At 43.3% G+C, this 13004-nt stretch overlaps 1 protein-coding gene across 3 annotated transcripts in view; it reads right to left on the reverse strand.

Moving 5' to 3' along the window:
* RGL1 (ral guanine nucleotide dissociation stimulator like 1) overlaps positions 1-13004 on the reverse strand; it is a 272222-nt gene that overhangs the window by 41967 nt on the left and 217251 nt on the right. For all 3 annotated transcript variants that reach the window (XM_070473951.1, XM_070473949.1, XM_070473950.1), the window contains 3 exons: positions 8293-8477; positions 3967-4091; positions 1899-2114 (listed from right to left, as the gene is read on the reverse strand). In XM_070473951.1, the coding sequence (XP_070330052.1) occupies positions 1899-2114; positions 3967-4091; positions 8293-8477 (526 nt within the window). The remainder of the gene's footprint in view (positions 1-1898; positions 2115-3966; positions 4092-8292; positions 8478-13004) is intronic.

The following is a 13004-nucleotide window of genomic DNA, read 5'->3' on the forward strand; positions in this document are numbered from 1 at the left end:
CAGAAATATTTTCTGCATGTAAAATTATCATTTTTCAAACATCCTCTCAATAGAAAATGACTATGATTAATTCAGGAAAAATAAATCTTGACTGGAAAACACCTATGAGTCTTATATTTTATTAAGTCACCTACACAATTTCAAGAGACACGGTTTCATGCATCACAAAGAGTTGAAGACCGCCGGCTTTTAAGCACATGCTACGGCATTTGGAATATACCTGAAATTATACAACTTGTACTTCTTACTATCACATAAATGCACAATTGGTATTTAATTTGGACCAAAGTCACTGTTTGAGCCACTCTGTTATGTATACAAATACTATATGCTTACCACAGATTTTCTAAGCAGTTGAATACTTTAAAAGTAGACAGACTATTTTCTTTTGGCATTTGTAGCCAAAAAATGTATTTTTTCCTATCAGTCTAAGTAGATAAATTTCATGTTCTATCATACTCTATCAGGACTTCCTTTGTGGCTCTTACTTGCTGATAAATAAGCTCAATTCAGAATAAGAGAAGTCTAAGTTGTGTAAAACTTTGTTTCTTCCATACAGTATTTTCCCATATACTAAAAAAATCTGTAGTATCAGACCACCTACAGACTTAAAATAAAGGAAACTCTCTGGCACAATTATGGCTCTGGTGTTTAACCAAAGACCACAAGGGAATGTAAAACAAAAGAGAGAGAATGTAAAAGTTTAAGTCTTAGGCCCACAGATAGGGGCTCAATGAGAAAAATAAATAATGGGGTAGAAAACAAAATGTGTTTTCATTAGAGTTGACCCCATATAGCCCAGAATAGAGGATATTTGCATAAAAATTATTTGTCAAAATTGCTGTTAATTACATAGCTCTTGCTGATGTAATTTCTTCTGCCTAGACAAAAAATAAATAAATAAATCCTCCTCAGTCTTCAAATACCCCGAATCCTATTAGTTATTCAAAGCTAAATTCAAATATCATCCTGTCCATGAAAATCTGCCTGGATCACCTGCAGCCAGGATGGATTTCTCCCTCCCCCACTTCTGCGGCATTTATGTCGTATGACTCCACTCCTAGGCTGAGATGACTCCACTATCTCTTAGCTTCCTTGTTAGACTAGGCTCCTGTAGGACCAAATTAACTGTGTTTAGCCTACCTATGTCCTCAAAGTACATTAAACTGCAAGTCAGAAGCATTTATGGGCTCATGAAATACGTGGTGATTGACTGACTGACTGACTACTGTTCACCTTTTCTCAATCAGGAAATAAGATGCAGATAAATGAAGGTCAAGGTCATATGACATGCATGCAGTTGACCCAGCACACTGGACTGACACCCAGCAGAATTGCAATTCAGTCACAAGAACAGACTCTGTCCCTCCAACTTCAGATATAAGGCTCTCAGAAAAGCCCTCGATTAATATGGAATCTGTATATTTCAGTCCTTTAGAAAAGGGATGTGAGATCCTGAGAAGGTACTAGCTCTTCAGGTTTGCAGAAGATAGAATGCGTCCAGGTCCTGGAAGGGGGTGGGGTAATCTTTCTGCATTGAAGAGCAGTCTATCTGACACTGAGACCATCAGTTCACATATACTGAACACAGGGCAGAGCCAACAGTCTGTGAAGAAGCAGACATTCTGCTTCATCCTGAAGCAGCAGCGCTTACAGGGGCCCATAGCAGCAGCAAGTAAGCAAGGGACCCGTATTTTTAAAGAGGAAAAATAAACTCCCATGTTAAGAAAGGCAAGTTTTTCCCTTACTTTGGAAGGACCACGATAAGAACAACAAAAACCCAGTGGGCCCTCACATATGGTTTTCTGACTGCCTTTCAACCAGATGGGAACATCAGCATGATGGCATGGCCTCCCATGTCTGCTAAGCCCAAAGGATATTTTAAAAAACACAATTACGTGAGCAATGTTAATCCACTTCTCGATGATCTTGGCTCTCTGCTGAGTCTTGAGCTCTTTGCCCCCCAGGATGGTGCTGACCACACATTTGGTGAGGGTATTAAACTGGGAGATGGTGGCACGGATCGTAGGAGCCAAGTGTTTGTTCTCCTTCTTATCCCTTCGAGACCAAATGCAGCCCAGGCAGTGGTGAGGCACGACTTTCTTAAATAGTTGCTAGAAGAAGAGAGGAACTGACTTTAAGGACAGCGCACACAATTTCATAGGGCAAAGCATGCCATCTACTGTAACTTGGTATTTTGTGAATGGACAAATCGCTCATTTCTACTTGATTTGCCTCATGGTATCCATTTCAACAGACAAAAGTAAATAATTAATATATTAACTGATCAGAAAAGCCCCCATGTTCTTTCTAAATCTGCTCAACTGAACACAAGGTACACGATGACCAACAGAAAATTTAAATGACCAAAAACATTTGGACTTTTCTGTCTTGGAATAAAATCCAGGTTAAAAACCTACTTCTGACCAAGAAGTGGTTAAGATTACTTTGACTTCAAAATCATATCCATGGTACATTCTGGACACTCACAATCATGAACTGTGTATAATGAATATGAATGGCTACCTGAAAAATGACTCACAGAAGTGACACTCATCAAGTTCACTATTTCCCATCGTTTAAAGTGAAGAAAGTGAGAAACAAACAAAAGGAAAAACTATTCAGTGTCACACAGGAAAAGGAGGAAAGAGGGATCTGAAGCCTGATTTCCAGGTCTTTGGGTTGGGAAGATCCACTGGAGAAGGGATAGGCTACCCACTCCAGTATTCTTGGGCTTTCCTTGTGGCTCAGCTGGTAAAGAATCCACCTGCAATGCGGGAGACCTGGATTCGATCCCTGGGTTGGGAAGATCCCCTGGAGAAGGGAAAGGCTACCCAGTCCAGTATTCTGGCCTGGAGAGTTCATAGTCCACGGGGCTGCAAAGAGTCCGACACAACTGAGCAACTTTTACTTTCACTTTTTTCTTTTCCAGGTTTTTGCCTAAAAGTCATAGCCAATGAAGTTTTCCATCGTTCTCTTACACTACTGGTTTTTGAAACAACAACAAAGTTGTTGAACTAATCTGATTCTCATTTGTACAACAATTCAATACAAGATGTGAGAGGGTTTGTATAAAAGCAAATGTGCCAGCATTTGCTTTATAAAGTCCATCTGGGCTGGTGCACTGGGAAGACCCAGAGGGATGGGATGGAGAGGGAAGTGGGAGGGGGGATCGGGAAAGGGAACACATGTAAATCCATGGTTAATTCATGTCAATGTATGGCAAAAAACACTACAATATAAAATAAATAAATAAATAAATAAATAAATAAATAAAAATTTTTTTAAAAGTCCTTCTGATTTACTTCTGAGAGTAAAGTCTATTTGCATGCTAAATAGATGGACACTCACAGCCACTTTCTACGCTGCTTCCTCCAAAGTGGTAAGAGTGGAAGAGCTGAAACCACTGTGATCCCTGATAATGGCCCTCTTTTCTTTAACCAGCTAACACTGAGCTATGAAATGTGACTAATGAAACCAAATATGTACAGCTAACAAAAATACTCAGACTTCAAAAGACCAGGAAGCACATGTGGAAACGAGCTGCCAGATAGAGTTGCATGTGGATTCGGTGAATTTATTTTGTCCTAACTTATACTTTGACCCCTTTACAATCCTTCAAATAAACAGTTCAGATTTTGAAGTATGCATGAGTCTAAAGGGAGAGAAACACCCATGGAACAGGATAGATTTTGTTTCCCTAGGATTAGAATTCTCCTTTCCCTCTGGGTGTGGAGCGCCGAGTGAAAAGCGCCTTCACCCAGAATTGTAAGAAGAGCTGAGGCCTGAATTATTCAGATGATGGATTCAAACCACATCTTCCCTGTGCATTTACTGGCACAACCTCTCTTGGGGATTTGAAAAGACTTAACTCACATGACCCTACTGCCCTCCCAGGGGCCACCAGTCCTGTCACTGCCCATGTTTAAAGCAGAAGCACGTCAAAGGCACAAAGAGAAGACGTACTGCATCCATATAGGTCAGCTGCTCAGCCACGAGATCTTCTGAGAAGCACGTGAACCCCGCAGACCCGCCGCCCTCCAGTTCCTCTTCCTCTTCCAGGCTGAAGGAGATGCTGTTGGGAAACCCATCTGTTCACAGGTGGGGGAAAAAATAATCAGTAGTCTGGTGCCGCTGTATATGACCTTGTTTACAGAGTCAAAAATGGACTTATTTAATTTAGGAAGAAGGGGGCTGACCCTTAGAAAACTCACAGGGAGAGAAGAGCAAGCATAATAAATGGAGTGAAATGAAGGTCTTCCCTCTCTCGGCTTGTCCCTAGAGGTTTTACTGAGTCCAGAGGTCCCATGTTGTCACTCTGACAAACCACAGGATCTTTAGTCAAGGACAAAGTAGAACAAAGGCTAGAAAAAGCAAAGTGGGGCTACATTCAGGGGTCCCCCTCTCAATTTAGGCACCCTCAAATCCCTCTGATCAGCTCAAGCATTAATCCAACTATTTCCTAAACCCCATCTATTCATTTCTTAATTACTGGGCCAGTAATTATCAGAAGCCTGGAAGGAAAGGACATGAAGGCAAGACAGGCTCTGGGGAGTAGAATAAGCCATTTTGGTGTCAGAAATACTGATGAAGTCCTCAGAACTCTCAAGAAGTCCTCAGAATTCTCAGAACGTTGAGGAGCTTTCAACTTCCACCTAAAATTAAGTATGCATATCTGTTCTCTATGCTTGCAACTCTATTCCTGCCCTGCAAATAGGCTTATCAGTACCATTTTTTCTAGCTTTCATGTATGTGCATTAATATATGATATTTGCTTTTCTCTTTCTTACCTCACTCTGTATGACAAGCTCTACGTTCATCCACCTCATTACAACCGACTCAGTTTGGTTCCTTTTTATCGCTGAGTAATGGAGCAGAGATGCAGACATAGAGAATGGACATGTGGACAGAATGGGGTAAGGAGAGAGTGGGACAAATTGAAAGAGCAGCACTGATGTATATACACTAGCATGTGTAAAACAGCCCGTGGGAAGCTGCAGTATGACACAGGGAGCTCGGCTCTGTGATGACCTAGAGAGGGGTGGGATGGGGGGTGGGGTGGTAGGGAGGCTCAAAAGGGAGGTGTTATACATATACACATAGCTGATTCATACTGACGTACAGCAGAAACGAACACAACACTGTAAAGCAATTATCCTCCAATAAAAAATAAAGGATGCATGAAGCAGTAAAACAGCCTTTAACTAAATTCACCTGAGCCTTGTTAGACATAAGACCATCAATTACAAATTAATAGGACACAGACTGAAGAAACAAAAGAAAAAAAAAATCACTACCTAGGACTCCAAAAGCAAAAGCACTCAGCACTTGGGGCAGGATCTCGGGTCTCTACTGTCAAAGACTGTGCAATTGGAAGAAGTTTACCTTGAGCCTCTAGCCTTCCGTCCTGGAAACCTTCCCCAATTCCTGAATTGTCTCCCAACCACATTCCCTGTTCTCCTGTCTGGCAGACCTGTTCTCAATAGGAAAAATCTAGTTGCATACACAGATCTTAGCAGATGTTTAAATCAGGGTGTTACTACTCCCCCAGGATGTTTACAATGTAAGCCTTTGCAAAATAAAAGACTTTAGACATCTTGGATCAAATTGGGGTGGTCTTTTCTTAGTTTCCTGGGCTTCCCTGGTAGCTCAGACGGTAAAGAATCTGCCTGCAATGAGGGAGACCCGGGTTCAATCCCTGGGTCGGGAAGATCCCCTGAAGAAGGGGGATTGGCAACCCACTCCAGTATTCTTGCCTCGGAAATCCCATGGACAGAGGAGCCTGGAGGGCTACAGTCCACGGGGTCACAAAGAGTCAGACATGACTGAGTGAATAACATGTTCACTTTCTTAGTTTCCTAGGGGTAAGGGAGTGCTCAGTGGATCCTGCATCACTGCCCCTCTCAGAGAACCACATGGGAATCTGCCAACTTTGATGACAGGTATGGGGAATGAAGCGGTAAAGTATCTGCCTGCAATGCAGGAGACATGGGTCTGATCTGCAGGTTGGGAAGATCTCCTGGAGAAAGAAATGGCAACCCACTTCAGCACTCTTGCCTCGGAAATCCCATGGACAGAGGAGGCTGGCAGGCTACAGTCCATGGGGTTGCAAAAGAGTCAGACACAACTGAGTGACTAAACAACAACAAGAGGATTTAAGGCTGGCTGCCTCACCCTGGAGTTGAAGGTACCAATGTGAATGAGGCTGGTTACAAGGCGGGTAGGTGGGGGAGCAGGAGGGGACCTCTGCCTGCCCCTGGAGGCTGGGATACAAACAGGCATGAGCTAAAGCTAACACCCCATGATTTCACCACTTTTCCTCCACACAACTCAGGCCCTCTCTCATTGGGTGGAGGAATAAGACATCTGAATTCCCAAAGGTTCAGAATGGGCCTCTCAATCCTCTTGCTAACCACTGGATACAAATCTATCCTCGCTGCTCAGCAGTGCAGAGGCTGGCCAACTTCAGGCAAGGAGTAAGTGTGCTAAGGCGTGATCTTCTCATTCATCCAACACTCACAGCAGCCTGTTATGTGCCCTGGATCAACGCTGTGGTGCCTGAAGGTTACAAGGTCCTTTCTCTCCGGGGTCTCCTCCATGCTCTCACTGTTTCTGCTTCTGACTCTTTTCCAGGGATAAGCAGGCAAAAACTTGAAGCAAAATTTTCACTTTTGAAAAACATGTAGGAGAGCCTGTTTGCTTTTGCCGGCATGAAATTGGGTAAAATGAAGCATATGGGAACCGAGCTCCTAAAACTCTTTTTCGGTAATGATTCCTGTACTTAATAAACAGACAGTTCAGAGAGTTCTTGATTAAAAATTCACCCCTGGGATTGCCTAAAAGCCTTTCTAATGTCAGGCAAACTCGCTCTCCCCTGCCTCGGCCTGCCAAAGGAGCTGGCCTTCCAGTGCCTGTTACAAACAACAAACCACTGGTCCCACTGGTTCCCCAATTAGGCCGGGAACCAGGGGCAGCCCCCGTGGGGACAGCTGGGCACTAACAGAACATCCATCCCTGCAGGAAGGCAGAAGGGGGGTTCCTGAGGGGAGCAGAGCTCCCACAGCTGGAGGGGCGCCCCTGGTATTCAAACATTCCCAGCAGATGAAGTCATCTGAGATACAGAGGACTTGGCAGTCAGCGTCCAATGATGCAATGGCATTTTTCCCCTCCCTGGTCCCCTGTCCATAAAAAAAAAAAAAAAGTCAACAGGTCCTGTTTGGAATTTTAAGGCTGTTTTCCTTGGCACTGACGCAGCTTCCCTTATCGGTGTTGAGGAACCATTTCCTTTCCCTCACTGAGGAAATCAGGCGTCACTTCAGGGAAATGCCTGTCAGAAGCTCCAAGTGGGTCAGCCGCCATGGCAACCATCGCCATGCAGCCAGTGAGGGGACAAAACGTCACCGCTTGGAAGCCTGTCCTAACCTCTTTCTGACTTTCTTCAAAGCCTGATGGTTCCAAGCAGCCCAGAACCTGCAGTGGTGGCCTTTGCTCTGTCCTTGAAAATAGGCAGTCGGTTCCTCAGATAGGAAAAAAACAGCCACAGAGACTTCCTTTGGGAGAGTCCATTGGAGATGCAAGATCTGCCTCAGGCAGGGGACAGAGAGCAGGGATATTTCCAGCTGAAGGAGAAACATCTCTTCTGAGCTTCCCAAGCTTTCGTGAGGGCAGGGGCAGGACTGGATTTAATTCCCTGCCTGCGGAATGGGGGTGGTTGTCTGTGATGGGTTTTCATTTGACAGAAGGAGGAACCGATCAGGCAGGTAATGAAGAACGGATTCAAGTTCAGCAGACTGTGCAGTGACAAGGAAAGGCAAAAGATCATCAAGGAGGTCGTCCTCTGCACGGCAGCAAAAGGAACCCTGGGAAATCACTTCACCTCCCGGAGCCACTGTTTCCTCAGCCATAAAATGAGGGAGTCAGACTAGGTGGTCTTGAATATCCCCTTCTCTGCTCTAAAATTCTGTAGTGTTAGCCGCGCAGTTGTGTCTGGCACTCTGTGACTCCATGGACTTGTAGACCCACCAGGCTCCTCCGTTCATGGAATTCTTCAGGCAAGAATACTGAAGTGGGTTGCCATTCCCTTCTCCAGGGGGATTCCGTTCTCCAGCTCTATACAGTCTATAATTGGGACTTCAATAACCTTAAGAATTTTACACAGGCCACCCATCCCGTCAGCTTGTCCGGAGGGAAACCAAGGCCTCCGACCTAACACGTAGGGAAAGCATGTTGTCGTTGCGGGAGGTTTGCAGGATCAGGATCTAGCTTCTGCCCTGGAATCAAATGAGTACTCACTGTCGGTTTCTACTTCTTGCTTGTGAAACTGCTCAAGAAGATTTTGTGCTCTTCTCTCTGGGTCAGAGCCTGGCATCATCTGCTTGAGATAATCCAGCAGTTTCTGTAAACAGGGGAAGTCAGGGGGCTCTCGGAAGTCCTCTGCACATTGGTCAAGCCAGGCCCTCAGGATGGACGCGATCGCACTGGGGAAAGAGAAACAGAGGGTCACTGCACCCCACTGGCTATGGAGACTCAACGCCAGTCCTGGCCACCAGAGCCCGCCCCAGCCAGGCCTCAGGAAAACATGGGCCGTTGATCAAAGGATAGTTCACCTCAAAGTTTCCACCAGTGTCAGTGAAGTTAAAGCATTTGAAAACAGCCTGACTACCTTTCATTATTTTAAGTGATGGTTGGGAGCAGGGGAAAAGATTGGCAAGTTTAAAAAAAAGAAAAAAAAAAAAAAACCAGGCCCATAAATTTGGAAAAACCTATACGGGGCAAAAAAAAAAAAAAGAAAAAAAGACACACAGGAGAATATTGAGTCAGTCCTGAAGCAACTTCAAAGTAATCCTGTATACAACAAGATTATGTGTTTCCAATTCTGGATTCACTCAAGTCAGAGACCACAAGATCTACTGTGCTAACATTTTAGGAAGTAACTGACTGACAGCAGGCTAGAAATCTGATGAAAGGAAGGCGTAAGGTTTAGGAAAAATAAACGTGTATATTTAATTTTACAAAGATCACCATGGCTTCAGCAAAGCACCAAAAATGCCCTCACAACATTATCCTTTCACTTTTCAAATGCCCAGAGACAACGTGTTTCAAGTGGGAGAAACAGTATGAGCAGCAGACTGAGGCAGAGGAAAAGGTAAAGGAGAAATACTTGATAAGCAAGGCCATTCATTGTGAAGGGAACCTCCTCTGGCAGCCCAGCAGAGTCCACCTAGGGTGAAACAAGGACCAGGGCCCCAAAAAAGAGTCATTTTGGGGGGCTCTGTTCCCTCCAGACATGTTACTGATTACACAAGCTTACTTTCTTTACAGGGGCTTCCCAGGTGGCCAGTGGTAAAGAATCCACCTGCCAATGCAAAAGACATGGGTTTGATCCCTGGGACAGGAAGATCCCCTGGAGGAAGAAACGGCAACCACTCCAGTATTCTTGCCTGGGAAATCCCGTGAACAGAGGAGTTTGGTGGGCTACAGTCCATGGGGTCGCAAAGAGTCAGACACAACTGAGTGATTAAAACAACCACAACACTCTCAAGGTAGGTGAAGATAAAATGACCTGGTGACTATGAAGTCGCTTGGGTGTATGAGTCGCTTCAGTCGTGTCCAACTCTTTGCGACCCCATGGACTGTTGCCCACCAGGCTTCTCTGTCCACGGAATTCTCCAGGCAAGAATACTGGAGTGGATTGCCATTCCCTTCTCCAGAAGATCTTCCCGACCCAGGGATCGAACCCTGGTCTCCTGCATTGCAGCATACTCTTTACCATTTGAGCTACAGGGAAGTCCTTGAGGTAGGGGTAGGGGTTTTTTCCAAATTTTAAAATTATCATCTAATTATACTTCAAATTGCTTGCTCAGTCAACAAACTGTAAAGAAACTAAAAGACATTATGCTCCATATATATGAACTGCAGGCTGGGCTTTCACAGGTGCATCTAAATTTCACAAGTCTCAGTTTCATAGTAGAGACCTGGACAACGATCAAGGCATAAATGCAACTAAAGACAATTTAATGCTTAACTTTTGGAACTGAAGTACAAACCCAGAAGAAAAATAAATTAACTCTTTTCACTACTGTGGAGACCACTGTTTTACTAATAGGGACATGAAGACTATAATCACATAGTAACAGAAGAAATAAATGGCAGAGAACCATTAAAGTTGGCATTTCAAACATTAGAAATAATTTAATATTTTCTAAATCTTTAGTCCAGATTGAATGAAAAGAGAAACAGAAGTTTAATTCCCTTGCAAAAAGCTAGAAGAAATTAATCTGGCATCTGGGGCTAACTGAAAGCACAAGTAAAATGAAATTAATGAGCTAGTAGCCAGTGAACCTTCCATATTTGGTTTACTTGTTATCAATACATTATGTTATGTTATGAATGCTGAGTCCCTCTGAATTCGTATGCTGAAGCCCTAACTCCCCCGGTCAAAAGTGACAGACTTCAATTTTTTTAAGCCCACACACAGCACATGTTATTTCTCCTTTCTTCACCAAAACCAAATATCATGAATTGAAGAAGAAAATGATGAAGCAGAATTCTAATATTTCATTTTTATAAGGAAGATGACTTTTTCTATGAACAATTTCCCTTCTTTGCTGATAAGCAATGAGCCCAGAGCTGGGGTAGGCACACAGGTGGGGTGACAGCCAGAATCTAGGAAAGCCTGATGCTTGCGTCCTTTATATTAACTCTCGCAGAACAGTTCCGCACTTCCCAAAAGAAGGGTGGTTTAACTGAATTAGTACTACAATTCACTATTCTTTAATATGTCAGTGAGAAAATACTCTTTCAACGACACTGATGAAAAACAGACATGGAAGAATGATAATCCACATTCACACAATTAAAAATCAAAACCAGCATCCAACCAAGAGTGAGACCAGCAACTCAGTGACCCTCAGAGGTTCATATCCTAAGAGAAAACCCAAGGCAGAAATGCAAAATTTCAGAAAAAGACAGACATTAAAGATAACAATATGTCATTAACTCCTTTACCCATCATAATTATTAGTTTTAAAGCTACAAGACTGATTACTTATTGGAAAAGTATTATTAATGTGTTTAAACTAAAATAAAATATCTACCCCCTTTCATCCTAATTCTATCCTATTCTTATGACTTTATGTTAATAGTTTGGAGTATATCCTTCTAAGGTTTTCTATGTATATGTATACATATATTTAAATAGATGAAATATGTATAAACCATGGATTTTTTCACACAAATAGTACGTCTATATATACACACACCTCTCTATCCACTGCCTCCAGCTCTCACTGTTTCTCAGGGTTACACAGTGCCCACTGCATGCACATGCCATAATTAATATAGGTATTCCACTAGTGCACAGGTAGTTAAGTTAATGTTCAGTTCAGTTCAGTCGCTCAGTAGTGTCTGACTCTTTGCGACCCCATGGACTGCAGCACACCAGGCCTCCCTGGCCATCACCAACTCATGCCCACTAAGTCAGTGATGCCATCCAACCATCTCATCCTCTGTCATCCCCTTCTCCTCATGCCTTCAGTCTTTCCCAGCATCAGGTTCTTCTCCAATGAGTCAGTTCTTCGCATCAGGTGGCCAAAGTATTGGAGTTTCAGCTTCAGCATCAGTCCTTCCAATGAACATTCAGGACTGATTTCCTTTAGGATGGACTGGTTGGATCTCTTTGCAGTCCAAGGGACTCTCAAGAGTCTTCTCCAACACCACAGTTCAAAAGTATCAATTCTTTGGCTCTCAGCTTTCTTTATGGTCCAGTTCTCACATCCATACATGACTACTGGAAAAACCATAGCTTTGACTAGATGGACTTTTGTCGGCAAAGTAATGTCTCTGCTTTTTAATATGCTGTCTAGGTTGGTTGTAGTTTTCTTCCAAGGAGCAAGCGTCTTTTAATTTCATGGCTACAATCACCATCTGCAGTGATTTTGGAGCCCAAAAAAATAAAGTCTGATACTGTTTCCACTGTTTCCCCATCTATTTCCCATGAAGTGATGGGACCAGATGCCATGATCTTAGTTTTCTGAATGTTGAGCTTTAAGCCAACTTTTTCACTCTCCTCTTTCACTTTCATCAAGAGGCTCTTCAGTTCCTCTTCACTTTCTGCCATAAGGGTGGTATCATCTACCTATCTGAGGTTATTGATATTTCTCCCGGCAATCTTGATTCCAGCTTGGGCTTCATCCAGCCCAGCATTTCACATGATGTACTCTGCATTTAAGTTAAATAAGTAAGGTGACAATATACAGCCTTAACGTACTCCTTTCCCAATTTGGAACCAGTCTATTGTTCCTTGTCCAGTTCTAACAGTTGCTTCTTGACCTGCATACAGATTTCTCAGGAGGCAGGTCAGGTGGTCTGGTATTCCCATTTCGTGAAGAATTTTCCACAGTTTGTTGTGATCCACATGTCAAAGTTATTGTTAGGTTATTGATAGTCAAAGTTATTGCTAGGTTCTCACAATTACAACTAAAAAAAATGCAAATCCTTGTTTACATGCCTGTGTATTCCTATATGGCACATTATATAGAACTTACTCCCATAACAAGTTGTAGCCCCAGAAGGTCTGGCCAAGTTCTCAAGAAGGACCCTAATCCACTGGACTTGCCTTTAGATGTATGTTTTCATCCTTCTCAGACTGGTATTTTCTACTAACTCTGGTAATCTACTCATTTCACCCTTTGTGACTGTACCCTGCCCACAGTTTAGCCCAAGAAGGCTTTGAAAGTTCACTGCCAACCCAGATACTGAATCAGCTAGAAAAAGCATTTTCACACAGATGAGAAATGAAGGCGGAGGAGGAAGAAGAGAGGGACACAGACAGCACAGTACAACACAAGGCAGACCCCTGCCCTCCTATCAGCAGAGCGTTTATCAGCATCCCGGGGAGGCAGGCTTATCTGGACAGGCCTGCACAGGAGCCCAAAGCTCATAGCAACCTTGTGTTTGCCAGTCCTGGGAAGAAACTCTCTCTTCTTGATAGACTAAGAAGCAGA

Source organism: Odocoileus virginianus, chromosome 11, assembly GCF_023699985.2.
Source record: "Odocoileus virginianus isolate 20LAN1187 ecotype Illinois chromosome 11, Ovbor_1.2, whole genome shotgun sequence".
In the NCBI taxonomy this organism is placed as follows: Eukaryota; Metazoa; Chordata; class Mammalia; order Artiodactyla; family Cervidae; genus Odocoileus; species Odocoileus virginianus.